The sequence below is a fragment of the Cricetulus griseus genome (assembly GCF_003668045.3).
Source record: "Cricetulus griseus strain 17A/GY chromosome 1 unlocalized genomic scaffold, alternate assembly CriGri-PICRH-1.0 chr1_1, whole genome shotgun sequence".
Lineage (NCBI taxonomy): Eukaryota > Metazoa > Chordata > Mammalia > Rodentia > Cricetidae > Cricetulus > Cricetulus griseus.
Window position 1 is genome coordinate 234,110,549 of NW_023276807.1, and position 12,776 is coordinate 234,123,324.

The 12,776-nt window shown below is 50.9% G+C and overlaps 1 protein-coding gene across 2 annotated transcripts; it reads right to left on the reverse strand.

Moving 5' to 3' along the window:
- Positions 1-5,577: 5,577 nt before the first annotated feature.
- On the reverse strand, positions 5,578-9,343 carry Pcdh8 (protocadherin 8). 2 transcript variants are annotated; one of them, XM_035452077.1, is made up of 3 exons: positions 7,010-9,343; positions 6,325-6,532; positions 5,578-5,954 (listed from the first exon to the last, which is right to left on the reverse strand). In XM_035452077.1, the coding sequence occupies exons 1-3, from the start codon at positions 9,341-9,343 to the stop codon at positions 5,578-5,580; spliced, it is 2,919 nt and encodes a 972-aa protein (XP_035307968.1). The 2 variants fall into 2 exon arrangements, with proteins under 2 accessions (XP_035307968.1, XP_035307967.1); XM_035452076.1 differs by having other exon boundaries at positions 6,719-9,343.
- Between the last annotated feature and the right edge of the window lie 3,433 nt (positions 9,344-12,776).

Below are 12,776 nucleotides of genomic sequence, written 5' to 3' on the forward strand. Positions count from 1 at the left end.
CAGTTCCTATGTTGTGGTGACCCCTAATTATAAAATTATTTTCATCGCTACTTCCTAACTGCAATTTTGCTACTGTTATGAATACTAATGTAACTATATGATGTGTAGGATATCTGCTATGTGGTTACTATGAAAAGGTCATTTGACCCTAGAGGGGTCATGACCCACAGGTTGAGAACCACTGTTCTAGGTGGTTCTAAATCTAGACAAGTTGAATATTAATTATCACACACTAGAAACAGTTAGTTTGCTTGGGAAAGAATCACAGGAACCATTAATGAGGGCATAAGGAGAGTGGACTTGGGTGTCCTTACAAACCCAGTAGAGGTTTATTACTGGGCTGGCAACTGGAGATCCTCAGGAGAACTTCTAGAACAGAACTCAAAATGGGATTCTTCCAAGTCATGGAAGGTGTGGGTATTTCTGCCAGTTCCTTCCCTCATTGACTGACATTGGAGGCTTTAAGTTCCCAGTGTGTTCAGGCTGCTGTGTGCACAGACTGGACAGACTTCAGGTGGGATCTGAAGCCCTAGGTATTTATTAAGCTACAGTGATGGGTGTTTAAGATAGACACTGTCAAAGTGTCTGAGGGACTGCCGTGTTTGAGACGGACTGGATATGGTAGAAAGGATATGGGTAGATCACTGATTGTATAGTGGGATGAGAGGATCATTAAGTAATATTTATAAGGTAGAACCAATAGGTCTTGATAAAAGATTGGCTATTAGGTCCAACGAGATGGCTCAGTAGATAAAGGTACTTGCCACTAAGCCAACAACCTTAATTTAGTTCCCAGGACCAACATGATGGGAAGTGAGAATTAACTCTTGCAAGTTGTCCTTCACAAAATAAATAAAAATAGAAATAAGTAAATAAGATTAATTAAAAAAAGGAAGATGGATATTAGGAGTAAGAAATAGGGTGAATAGCTACATGTGACTAATGTTGAGGGAGGGAGAATCAGTCTTTTCTAGGGACCAGCCCCCCTGTTAGGCTTTTCATTCCCAAGCAGTCAACCCTAAACACATATATGTAGGAGCAACACTAAATGGGCTCAGCGGGTTGCATATATATATATACATATATATGCATTTATATATATATATATATATATGCACACATGTAACAAACACAACAGAAGAAGGGAAAGAGAAGAGTCATGGATTTGAAAGGAAGCATGAGGGACACAGGAGGAGTTAGAGGGGAGAGAGAGGGATGGAGAGGATGTAAATCTGGTACCCATGTATAAAATTCTCAAAAACATCAACTATAAAAGAAAGGGCATTAAAATAACATTTATATGTTTGAGTTGGCACTTCCATCTACTGAGCTTTAGACAGTTGCCATGGGGGTAGCTGGGGGTTAATCGTAGCACAGCAGAGGAAATAATTCTCATTTGGACATGCTGAGTCGGAGGTACCTGAAATACAGTCAAGCGTCAGACTGGGTTAGCAAACAGTATTTTCCTATCTCCACGTTAAACTATTCGGTTTCAATTAGACATGTTGACATTTTTAAAAGAGGTTTTGTGGAGAAAGTCCTAACTCTGGTAATAAATGAAGATCCCCCTTTCCCCCCACCAAAAGAGCCCATGTAATATGGGGGTTTTAAGCGGTGACTGTAAAAATAGCTTGGTGTGTGTTGCTCTCTGCTGCTTCTTTAGCAGCTGTTGATCCTGTATGTGAGCTCTATTGCAGTTTGTTTTCCTGTGAGAGAAGGGACAATAAACACTCTTTGAGTTACTGCATAGCTATTGAAAATCAGGACAACATTTTGAGGTCTCTCCGGAGTTGTTGCAGAGCCCAGTAGTCCACCGAGTGTTGTCTTCCCCTGCTCCAGTCTGCTTTCAAAACTTACTGCATTCCAATTATCCTGTTGTTGCTGAGTTCAGTACCAAAGTGAATGTGCTTGCCTTCTAAAATGGAATCTTTAGATGATAAGAGCTTATATTTGCCAAGTGTAATAAGCCAGATAGTTAGCTAATTATAGCATGGAACTCATCCTGATTATATATATTTTTCTCTCCATAGGCATATATCTTTGCATTTGGAGACACTCATCCTGTTTTTGCTCTATTTCAGAATGCATTTTTCAATAGATATTGAAACCACTTACATTTTAATTTTCTGAAGCGGTTTCTTTGATGGGTATTTTATTATAGGAAGAAGTTTAGGGCACCCAAGCCAATGGAGCCAGAGACAAAGACATGAAAGACGTAAAGTCTGGTTTGGCTTTCTTTCCCGGTGACCTTCCTCTTCCCCCAGGGCCATCACCTGTCCCGGGCTCACTGCCAAGGTGCAGTGAACTTCCACCCCCAGAGTGGTATTTCCGCTGCAGTCACAGACTTGAGAGGCTCATGGGTTTGCATGTGATGCTTGCTTCAGCCATACTTGTTTGTAAACTGTTGGCTATGCAGGGGGCGCAGGCCTACTTGGTGAAAATGGAAGAGGTGGGGAGGTCAGACACCCTGAGTCTACTTCTTCCCGTGTGTGGTGGGCTGGGCTGAGAGTAACCGTGGAGACAGGCCCAAAGGAAACAGCCAAGAGGGAGTAGGGCAGTATGTGGTGAGACATCACTCTAGACCATTTTCTTTAAAATGTAATCAGGAGCAGACATTTCTAGAGAAAAGTAGAAAACACCTCTCACTCTGGCCCTTAGAACAGACTCCCTTCCTCTTTTTTAATCTAAATAAGTTTAAGGAGTGAGTTACATGTTTACTTTGTCAAAACAGTGTTATTTTTCCTCAAAGGAAGAATATTATAATAAAACTGGGGGTTTTGGATTCCAATATTTTTTGGACAAGTAAAATGTCTTGCACATTTCAAAAAAATGTTTCTATCATTATTTTATTTTGAAAATTTAAAAGTTACACATATTGGTTTATTTTGTGTGTTGGGTACACACACATGTGCTAGGGTGTATGGAGTTCAGAAAAACAACTTACATGAGTCAGTTAGCTTCCTCAAATGAGATGGGGATGGGAATCGAACTTAGGTTGTTAGACTTGGTGGCAAGCACCTTTGCCTGCTGAGTCATTTTTTTCCTTCATTTTACATACCAACCCCAGTTCCCCCTCCCTTCCCTTCTCTCAACCCCCCCACCTCCTCCCTTCCCATCTCCCATCCATTCCTCAGAGGGAGTAAGGAGTGGGGAGTCAACAAAGTCGGGCATACCAAGTTGAGGCAGGACCAGCACTCCCCCACCCCCAAGGCTTGAGCAAGGTTATCCCACCATAGGGAACGGGCTCCAAAAAGCCAGTTCACGAACTGGGGATAGATCCTGCTCCCACTGCCAGGGCCCATTCCCAACAGATCACTGCTGGGCCATCTTGGCAGCCCTCATTGTTTTGATTTTGAAGGCTCCAGTCACCAAATATAAAGAGACAGCACTCTTTTAGCATCTTCTGCTCTACATTTCACAGGACTGACTCATTAATAAACTCCACTTGTTATGAGATATCTCCTTGGGGATCTGTCTTCTAGAGATGGGTCTTCCCGACTTGGCAGATAAGGTTGGTAACCGACAAACATCCAGTGTTTGCTTTTAGACCCCGAGGACTGGGCAGCCAGCCTGTCAGGCACACGTGCAGTTTGGTTGCTGGGAGAAACTGCTGAACTTTGCACACAGGCGGTGGGTGGTGAAACACTTGTGTGCCTGACCCGCTGTTCAGCTTGGAGCTACCGCTGGCTTCAATTATGACTTCAACAGGCAGCTTTGAGGGATTCTCTATTCATTACAGTGGCTCACTCTATAATTAGCAATAAAGGAACACAGGCACTTACAAATACAAAGGGCTAAACAATAATCAAGCAGCAAAGGCAAGACATTGGACTTTTCCTTCTAACTCTTTGTTTTTTTCAAATTAATGAGCCATCTCAAACTTCTTCCCTTGCTTCCTTTTACTGAGTGATCTGGGTGCGATTCTCATCCTGGACTGAGGTATGCAAGCTGATCATGCTTTGTGTAACTTGCTTATGCCTCAGTTTCCTTATTTGCAAAGTAGAGTTAACCATAGTTCCTGTGGCCTGGAGGTAGTTGGAGGATTAAATTCACAAAGAACACTCCGAGAAGAGCTTTGCATATAGAAAAGCTCCCTCAGTAAATGCCAACTCTCATCATTAGCTTCATTTTAATTTTAAATGAAATCGCAGAAGACATAGATGTAGATGGTTTCATGTCATTTTATCTTTCGCATTCTGGAGACAGGGTTTTATGTAGCCCTGGCTTGCCTTGAACTCATAGTCCTTCTGCACCCATCTCCCAAGTGCTGGGATGAAAATCAAGCGCCAGCAGGCCTAACTTACTGGCTGTCTTAAACCTTCCAAGTCACCCTACTCACGCCATCATGCACCCATGCTGGTTATTGGTAGTATTTTGTCAGCCGTGTTTCATGATTTTTCTGTTGAATATGTTAAAGCAAATCCTAGGCATTGTGTCATTTCATCTGCAATGTGTGTTCCCCCTTCCTTTTTTTTTTTTTCTTTTTCTGCAGTGCAGGGGAATCAAACCCAGAGCAGGCACTCCAGCACTGAACTATGTCTTCATCCCACTTGTGCATCTTTTTGATGCCACCACTATAATAAGAGGTCTGGATCCTCTTCAGCTCAAGGCCAGCTCCTAAAGGAGTTGCTTGGCTCTGCTAAAACCTCAACAAATGTTTGCTCAATTAGTGAATGAAGAGCTCAAGTTTAGCTTTCCTTTACTTTTTGGTAAATGCTCAATTGATATTTGTTGAAGGGGTAAATGAGGGCAGGAACTTCACATAGTAGCAAATGCATATGGAGTCAAAAATATTTTTACAAAGTCAACAAATGTTTTTAGTTGTTTGGCAAGGTTTTGCAATATCCCAAATCCCACAGGCTCAGCATCACCAGAAGCCCTAACAATGCCTGAATAATTAGCTCTTGAAAAGAGGTTTTATTCTGGTACTGGAATTATTTGTGAATGCCTGACTTCAGGCAACTCCATGAAAAGCAATTAGCAGATTCTTCAAATACATGACAAATCCTTTATTACTGTGCTTATAAGTGACACGGCTTACAGAGAACCAAATGTAATTAAATAACATTAACTTGAAATCTACCACAGACTCAAGATCTACAAGTTGTTAGACTTGGCAAGGCAAAACTTCTCAAACATTAGGTTGTTTCTGGTGAAAGATAAAATTCCATTAAGCAATTCCAACATTTTTTTTTTTGTCTTACAGACAATCCTTTGGCAGTAACTTCCACTTAGCTTTTATTATATAAAAATATAACAAAATTTCAGTATATACAAACATTACATTACACAATGTACAGGTTAAAAACACTAAGAAAATGGCAAGCCACAAGTGAAATTAAAGTGAATAGCATGATAAGAAAAATTAAATACTGCACACATTTCATAAAAATTACATTAACTACATTTTTTTTGTTTGCAAATACCAAACAGTACCAATGTGATTGGAAATAGCTTCCAACAGCTTCATTTTAAGGCACATCTTGCATATTTATATATACAACACTGAAACCGGTCAATAACTTAGGGACGTCTCAGGGTGACCTGTATATGTGTGTGAAGACATGCAGCATACGTTTACACATTTTCATTGGCCCCCTTCTTCGGGGACACATATCTGCCACCAGGAGGGGACTCATAGAGGGGTACCCCGATCTCCTGCAGGTCTGGGAGCCTCCCTGGACGGGGAGGGGAGAGCAAAGTGACTGTCCGGTCATAGTCCCTATGCAGCACTTTCTCATAGACGCTCTGAAGCCCTACTGTCTTGGGCAGCTGGGCTTGGTAGTAATTGTCCCTGCGCAGGGGATCCCGAGGCAGGGATGTGCTCTTACAGAAGGTTGACATCTGGGCTGGTGGGTGAGGAGGGGGGTGCGCACTGGGTCCTGCACAGGATGGGCTCCAGCAGCGATCAGAATGGCCCAGAATCTTGCACTCAGCAGTGCACGCCCACAGTCCTAGGAAAAAGAGAAAGAAATTCGTGAGGTCAGTACACTTAGGCCTCCATCTGCAGAATGTCAGCCAGGGTCAGGGGCAGCTGAAGAGGAAGGTGTGTTTAAGAACCTAAAGGCACATGCTTTTCATAAAGATAATTTTATATGATGCAAAGCGTAGCTCTTTTGCTGGGAGGAAAACAGTGTCAACAACACGAAACAATAAGCAGAGTAGCCTCCTTCTATGGCTAGCATCTAACAGGATGGGGGTCCGGCTGGGGCTGGAGTATTGCAGAGGGATGAGGGAGAGGTCTGGGACTGAGGGTTTTGAGGAGGCAAGCAGCTGGGAAGGGGAGGTGGACCGCTGGCCTGGGCTGGGGAGAAGCATCCTCACCACTCTGCATGTGGTTGATGAGGTCCTTTTTCAGAGCGTCCCCGCTGATGTCGGAGTCACTGTCATTGAAATCACTGTCTCCTTTCCCGCTGTCTTTGCCGCTGAACTTCTCAGCTTCTCGGCCAGAGATGGTGTTGAAGGAATGACCCTTCCAAACCGCCACAGGGGGCGCAGGCTCCTTCCCAAAGCCAGGAGAGGCACCGTAGGGCTGCAGTAGGGAAGGGGGGTGAGGTGGGGGAGAAGGTGTGAGGGTTGGACAGGACACACACAAAAAAAACAAGTGCCACAGGTTAAGCGTCTCCCTGAGAGAGCCCACCCTTACCCCTCCTGTCTCCCTTCTCCCAGCCTGTCCGCGGAGCACGGAGGGGGGCGCCCAGCCGAAGGAAGGCCTCACCTCGGCGTGCGCGCCTCGGAGCCGCTGCTGCCCCTCGAAGTGACAGGCGCTTTCCCCAGTGGCGCTGCCGCCCTCCGAGCCCGGCACTTCGGCCGCGGCGACCGCGGGCGGGGGCGCGTCGGCCGCGGGGCTGCCAAAGGGCGCTTTGCCGCTGCCAGGGAAGGTGAGCACGTCGAACATGTTGGGCCTGGGCCCAGCTCCCCGGGCGGTCTCCTCCGGGGAGCCAGGGGCCGAGGCTCCGCCGCCCGCCGCCCCGGGCCGCTCTTCCCGGAGGGCCCCCCCTTTGCGCACCTCCTTCTTGCGGCGGTTGCAGGTGGTGGCGATGGCGATGATGGCGGCAAGCAGCAGCGTGCAGCTCCCGGCTAACACGATGATGACGATCAGCGGCGTGTCCCACTGCAGCGAAGGCCCCGACGGTGCGAGGCGAGAGCCAGGTGGCCGGGAGTGCTCCGGGCTCCCCGCACTGGCAGGTGCAGCTGGCCCGCCGCCTGCTGTCACCACGAAACTGACGGTTGCGGTGGTGGCGAGAGGGGGGCGGCCGCCGTCGGATATGACCAGCAGGGCCTTGAACACGCGGCCGGGAGGCTCCTGCGAGAGGTCTCCAGTGAGCACGATCTCCCCCGTGCGGCGGCCTATGGCGAAGGCCTCGCGCGGCTCCTGCTGCAGCAGATCGAAGGCCAGTTCCCCGTTGGAGCCTTCGTCCGCATCCCGGGCCTGGATGCGCGCCACAGCTGTGTCCTTTGCAGTCCGCCCAGGGACTGCTACTTCTAGGGAGCCATTGGCCGGCGCCGGGTGCACGAGGATCGGAGCGTGATCGTTCTGGTCCAGCACCCGCACTTGCACCAGAGCGTTGCTGGAAAGCTGAGGGGATCCGCCGTCGCTGGCCTGGATGCGCACGTCGAGCTGGCGCAGGGTCTCATAGTCAAAGCTCCGCAGAGCGTAGATGGCCCCGGTCGCCGGGTCTACTGAGACATAAGTGGACACGGCTTCCCCAGAGCGGCCCACTTCGGCCTCTACCAGCCTGTAGGTGACCTGACCGTTGCGGCCCAGGTCGGGGTCGCGGGCGGCCACTGTGGCCAGATAGGCGCCGGGAGGGTTGTTTTCACGGACTGACACCTCGTAGACGGGTTTGGTGAAGAGCGGCGCGTTGTCGTTTTCGTCCCCCACCCGCACGGTGTAGGGTCTCACGGTGCGGAGAGGGGGCGCCCCACGGTCCTCGGCCACCAGCGTCAGGTTGTACTCGGCGATGCGCTCCCGGTCCAAAGAGGCCGCGGTCACCACCAGGTAGCTGCCCGCATAGGCCGGCTGCAGGCGGAAGTGCTCGTGCCCGTAGAGGGCGCAGCGCACCTGCCCGTTGGCGCCCGAGTCCCTGTCCGAGGTGCTGACCAGCGCCACCAGGCTCTCTCGCGCCGCCCCCTCTGGCACCAGCGAGGTGGCGCCCGCTTCCTGTGTCCCGGGTCCCGCCGATGAGGCCGTGTCCGCACCTCCGAGTGCGGCGGCGGCAGCGGCGGCGGCGAAGGGCGAGGCGGCTGGAGCCCCCGGGGCGGCCAGAGGGGTGATAGAAATATCGGGAGCGTTGTCGTTGACGTCTCGGATGCGCACGATGACCTTGCAGGTGGCTGTCCGGGGCCCTGGGCCTCGGTCTTGAGCCCGCACGTCCAGCTCGTACGTGTCCTGTCGCTCGTAGTCCACCTGTCCGGCCAAGGTGAGGCGGCCAGAGCGGGGGTCGAGCCGGAAGAGGTGGCGGGCTTCGGGAGGCGTGCGGGCGCCGAAGGTGAACACCACGTCGCCATTGGGACCCTCGTCGGGGTCCGCAGCGTCCAGGTCCAGCAGCAGCGATCCCACAGGTGCATCCTCGGCCAATTCCACCTCGGCCACGGCACCCTGAGGGAAGGCCGGGCTGTGGTCATTGGCATCTAGCACGCGCACGCTGAGGGCGGCTGTGGCGGAACGTGGCGGTCGCCCTCCGTCCTGAGCCACCAGTTCCAGGCTGTAGGAAGCCTGGCTCTCGCGGTCCAGCTCCTGTAGCAGCACCAGGTCCGCACACTGGGCGCCATCCGCGCGCGTCTGTAGCTCCACGCGGAACGGGCTGTGAGGTTCGGCCAGGCGTACACTCTGCAGCCCGTTGGCACCCACGTCCTCGTCCACAGGCACTTCCAGGGGGATGCGCGTGCCCACCGGAGCACTCTCCGAGACCTCCACCGGGATCTGGGCTCGGGGAAAGCGGGGAGCATGGTCGTTTACATCCCTCACCTCCACTTCCACGTGCACCAGTCGGAACTGCTCCTGCGAGAAGCTGACCACATCGAAGGCCAGCACACACTGTGGGGCCTGGCCGCACAGACGCTCACGGTCCAGGCCCGCGTCCCCGACGGTCAGCTGCCCGTCGCCCTCTCGCACCCGGAGCAGAGAGCTGTTGAATTGCTTCATCAGGCGGAAGCTTGTGTCTCCGGACACTTTCATGTGCAGGTCCTCTGCAAGGGTCCCGATGACCGTGCCAGGGGCATCCTCTTCGAAGGTGCTGTATCGGACTGTCTTGCTCTGGGCCACTGAGAGCACCCAGCAGAGACTAAAGAGCTGCAAGGGGAAAAGGCAAGGGCTGCCCCAGCGCTTCACAGGACTCATGCCGCCAAGCCCCGAGTGCTATTCCGAAAGGCTAAGCTAGAGAGTCCTCTCCGCTTTGCAGATCGGAGCGTGAGACTCAGGCTCCCGGGAGCACGCTCTTTGCGCGAGCCCTGTGTGGGTGAAGTCTGCGAGCTGCAGCTCGGTCTCGGGCTGGCTCGGAGAACGCTCGGACCCGCCCTCACTCGGCGCCTCCTCCTCCTCCTCCTCCTCTCCCAGGGCTGGAGCTGCGCCGCCGCGCGCCGCCTCCACGTTTATAGCTGCCGATATGCAAATCACCGGAACCGGGCAGCCAATGGCCGCTTAGCCATAGCCGCGCTCCTCTGCCAACCGCTGACAATCCCTTTAATGTGGCAAGGCTTAGAGGAGAACACAAGAAAGGAAAATGAGGGAATCTTTCCTTTGTTTTAAAAACTCCTGCTTCCATTTTCTGTTAGCACCTTGCTTGTAGATAACTTAGCACCGGGCTCTGGAGTAAACGAAGCGGATGGTTTTGGTAATTGGGCACCCGACACTCCTGCTCCCCCGCCAGCCGCTCTTATTAAGCGGGAACAAGCTGGGTTTCTCTTCAGAGGCTCCGGATCTCACATCTTACCCCCTCCGCCCCTTTATTCTGCATCTTGAAGACTTCCACATTTGCTTTGCGGAGAGAGGCTCTGTTCGCCTTCTCTCCCAGCTTTCCACGGTGCCAGGAATAGCCTGTCGATGAAGAAGCCTGAAGGATAGAACAACATTGATTTTATTCAAATTTGTGTATGCGATTGTGTTTTGCTCGTGTGAGCCCTGGTGCCATTTGCCTTTCAGAAAAGAACTCTACGATACATGTTAGTATGCATGTCACCGTTCGAATGGCTTCCTTAAGCCCTAGGTGCTAGCAGGCAAGGAAAAAAAAAGTTCCAAATAGGATTTAGCATAAGCTTGAGGAGATTTGGAAAGGTTTCAAAGATCAGCCTGAATCAAAGGCTTATGAAGCCCTCGTTAGTAGTGGAAATAGAATGGCGAGGCAGGCGATCCCATTGGAGGCCCCAATGTCTGTATTATTTCACTATGACAAGCAAAGGGGAGAGGAAAGTTGAACAGTTTCCACAGCGGAGTTGGGCTAACTTGAATATAATGAGCAAACGCCACATGTATCCATTATGCTCCTCTATTCATTCTCAATCACTGCCATAACTCTCAGGCTAAACGGTGATGGGCGCTGAATTCCACACAATACCAGGTTCGTATTAAAGTGCATTTAGAGACCCTTTCCTCCTGATGCCTTGTTCCGCTTATTTAGAGGATTTTCTTTCTGTTCTAATAGGGCCTCACCGGGAGCAACACTCGTCTGGTTCCAGAAGAACAAAATCGCAGCATGACGTTGAAACCTGGCGGGAACCTCGGGTAACTTAACCATCTGCTTATGAAAGTGTGGAACTTCAGAAGTACCCCCTCTTCCCCTCCGGGTGGGTCCTCGAGCTGCCTTGACAGGTATTCCCCCACTTCCATAGCTGAAGGGCAGGGAGCTGTGCCAACCTGGAACAAGACTGATTCTTACTGAAGGGCCCTGTTGAGCAGGCAGAAGGGAGAGTTACAGACACAAACCACACACTTGAAGAAGTAAAAAGAAGGCTAGGTAAGCAGGCTGCATTCGGCCAATGTTCTTCTGAAATTGGATCTAGGTCCTTGTCTACAGACCTTTTCAAATCTCTCTCCTTCAGACTCATTTGGGTGTTTTCAGAGGAGGAGCAGGAGTTTGCCCAGAGTAGGAGAGCCGCTGGGAGCTGGGTCTGGGTGAGCAAGATAGAGTGATGTTTGGAGTTGATAGGGAGCAGGAAATGCAATCTTAGCCATCAGTAAATAAAAGCCTTTATGAGGCTGAGGTGGAGGTGGGCTTCCTTCATCTCCTCCACCTTCCAGTCCTGGCGTTTCAGGCAGTGAGGTCAGATATCTGCAGCCACTCGGGGACATGAGAAGGGCAAAATTCCAACAGGACCCTAATTTCTAATTTTCCCCTCTACTTCCCAAGTGCCATTTTAGTTTTTGGCTCTCATCCTGCTCTTTTTTCTTTCTTTCTTTCTTTTTTTTTTTCGAGACAGGTTTTCTCTGTGTAGTTTTGGAGCCTATCCTGGCACTACCTCTGTAGACCAGGCTGGCCTCGAACTCACAGAGATCCGGCTGCCTTGACCTCCCCAGTGCTGGGATTAAAGGCGTGCGCCACCAACGCCCGGGTCATCCTGCTCTTGTTCAAGAGATAGTCCTTGGGTGGAGATACATACATACATTCATTCATACATACATACATACATACATACATACATACATACATATTCAAAATAATGCTCAATCTTCTTTCGAACCCCAGAACACCCTGATCTGGGCCCACACTTGACCTTTGACTTTCCCCAGCTCACCCCAGCTCTTCCATCACGGCCCTGTTCAGGCCCAGACTGGAACAGGTTCAGAACCCGACTGATGGACAGCAGCCTCTGTGCTTCTGCTGCTGGGATAACACAGGAACTCCGTGTCTCTGGCACAAGGGGGACGGGCATGAGGTGGGGCTCGACCACCAATCTTTGATCAAACCCCGAGATTCCATATTGGATCTCGGGAGCTCAGAGGAATGCTAAGTCTATACCCTGTCCTGTGCACTTCCGTCACCTTTTTTCTCAAAGGCTGAAATGAAGTGTGTTTGGAAGGAGCAAAAGGGCCGAGAAAGCAAGTTAGAAGCCCAGCCGTGGCAGGAGCTGTTGGGGAGGTTAGTCCCAGGTTCAAAGACAATTATTGTCTGCTGCCGGGACTTCGGCAGCTTGGAAGTGGCAGCCACCGAGGCAGAGGGAAGCCGGGAGTGGATCCTGGGCTGAGTCAGGACCGAGCGCCCGCAAGGGCTGGAGGTCCAGGTGTAAAGGCACGCGAGCAGGGAGCTCCCGCTGGCTCTCCAGATAATGGAAATAGAGTTTAAAGCAGCGCCTCGGCGGACACTGCGACTCCCCGCGGAAGAGAAATGCCCAGGGTCCGAGGGCTGAAGGAAAGTCGGGGAGGGCTGACACCGAAGGGAGGGGGGAGCGAGTCCCTAGCGCGGATCCACCCACAAAAGCTGCCCTGATCGCCTGTTTATCATGCCAAAAGGTCTCAAAGGAGCCCCTTTCTTTCGGTTTTAGCAACTTCGCCGGCAACTGTCTCGCAATCCTGAGAACAAACACTGCTCCACAATGGCCGAGTTTTCTCGGGATGCAAATGTCGCCGGCTCGGCGGAGCTGGGTTTCTGTGACAGCGCCTAATGCCGGCATTGTGAAGCTCGCGTGCAGACCTCGGGATTGACACAAGCATCACGTGACGGATTAGGGCTCTAGGAAAGTTTTCAAAGCGGCGACAATGGGGGGCTCAGCCTGATCCGCTATCTCCCACAGTTTAGAGGGAAAGAAAATCAGGATATATTCTCATATGTAATAGGATT

Excerpts from the sequence above, each read along its gene's own strand:
- Pcdh8 (XM_035452076.1), bottom strand. The coding sequence starts at position 9,343 with ATGAGTCCTGTGAAGCGCTGGGGCAGCCCTTGCCTTTTCCCCTTGCAG. Across the intron at positions 6,533-6,718 it reads TCCGAGGCGCGCACGCCGAG|CCCTACGGTGCCTCTCCTGG; the intron begins GTGAGGCCTTCC and ends TCCCTACTGCAG. Across the intron at positions 5,955-6,324 it reads CATCAACCACATGCAGAGTG|GACTGTGGGCGTGCACTGCT; the intron begins GTGAGGATGCTT and ends TCTTTTTCCTAG.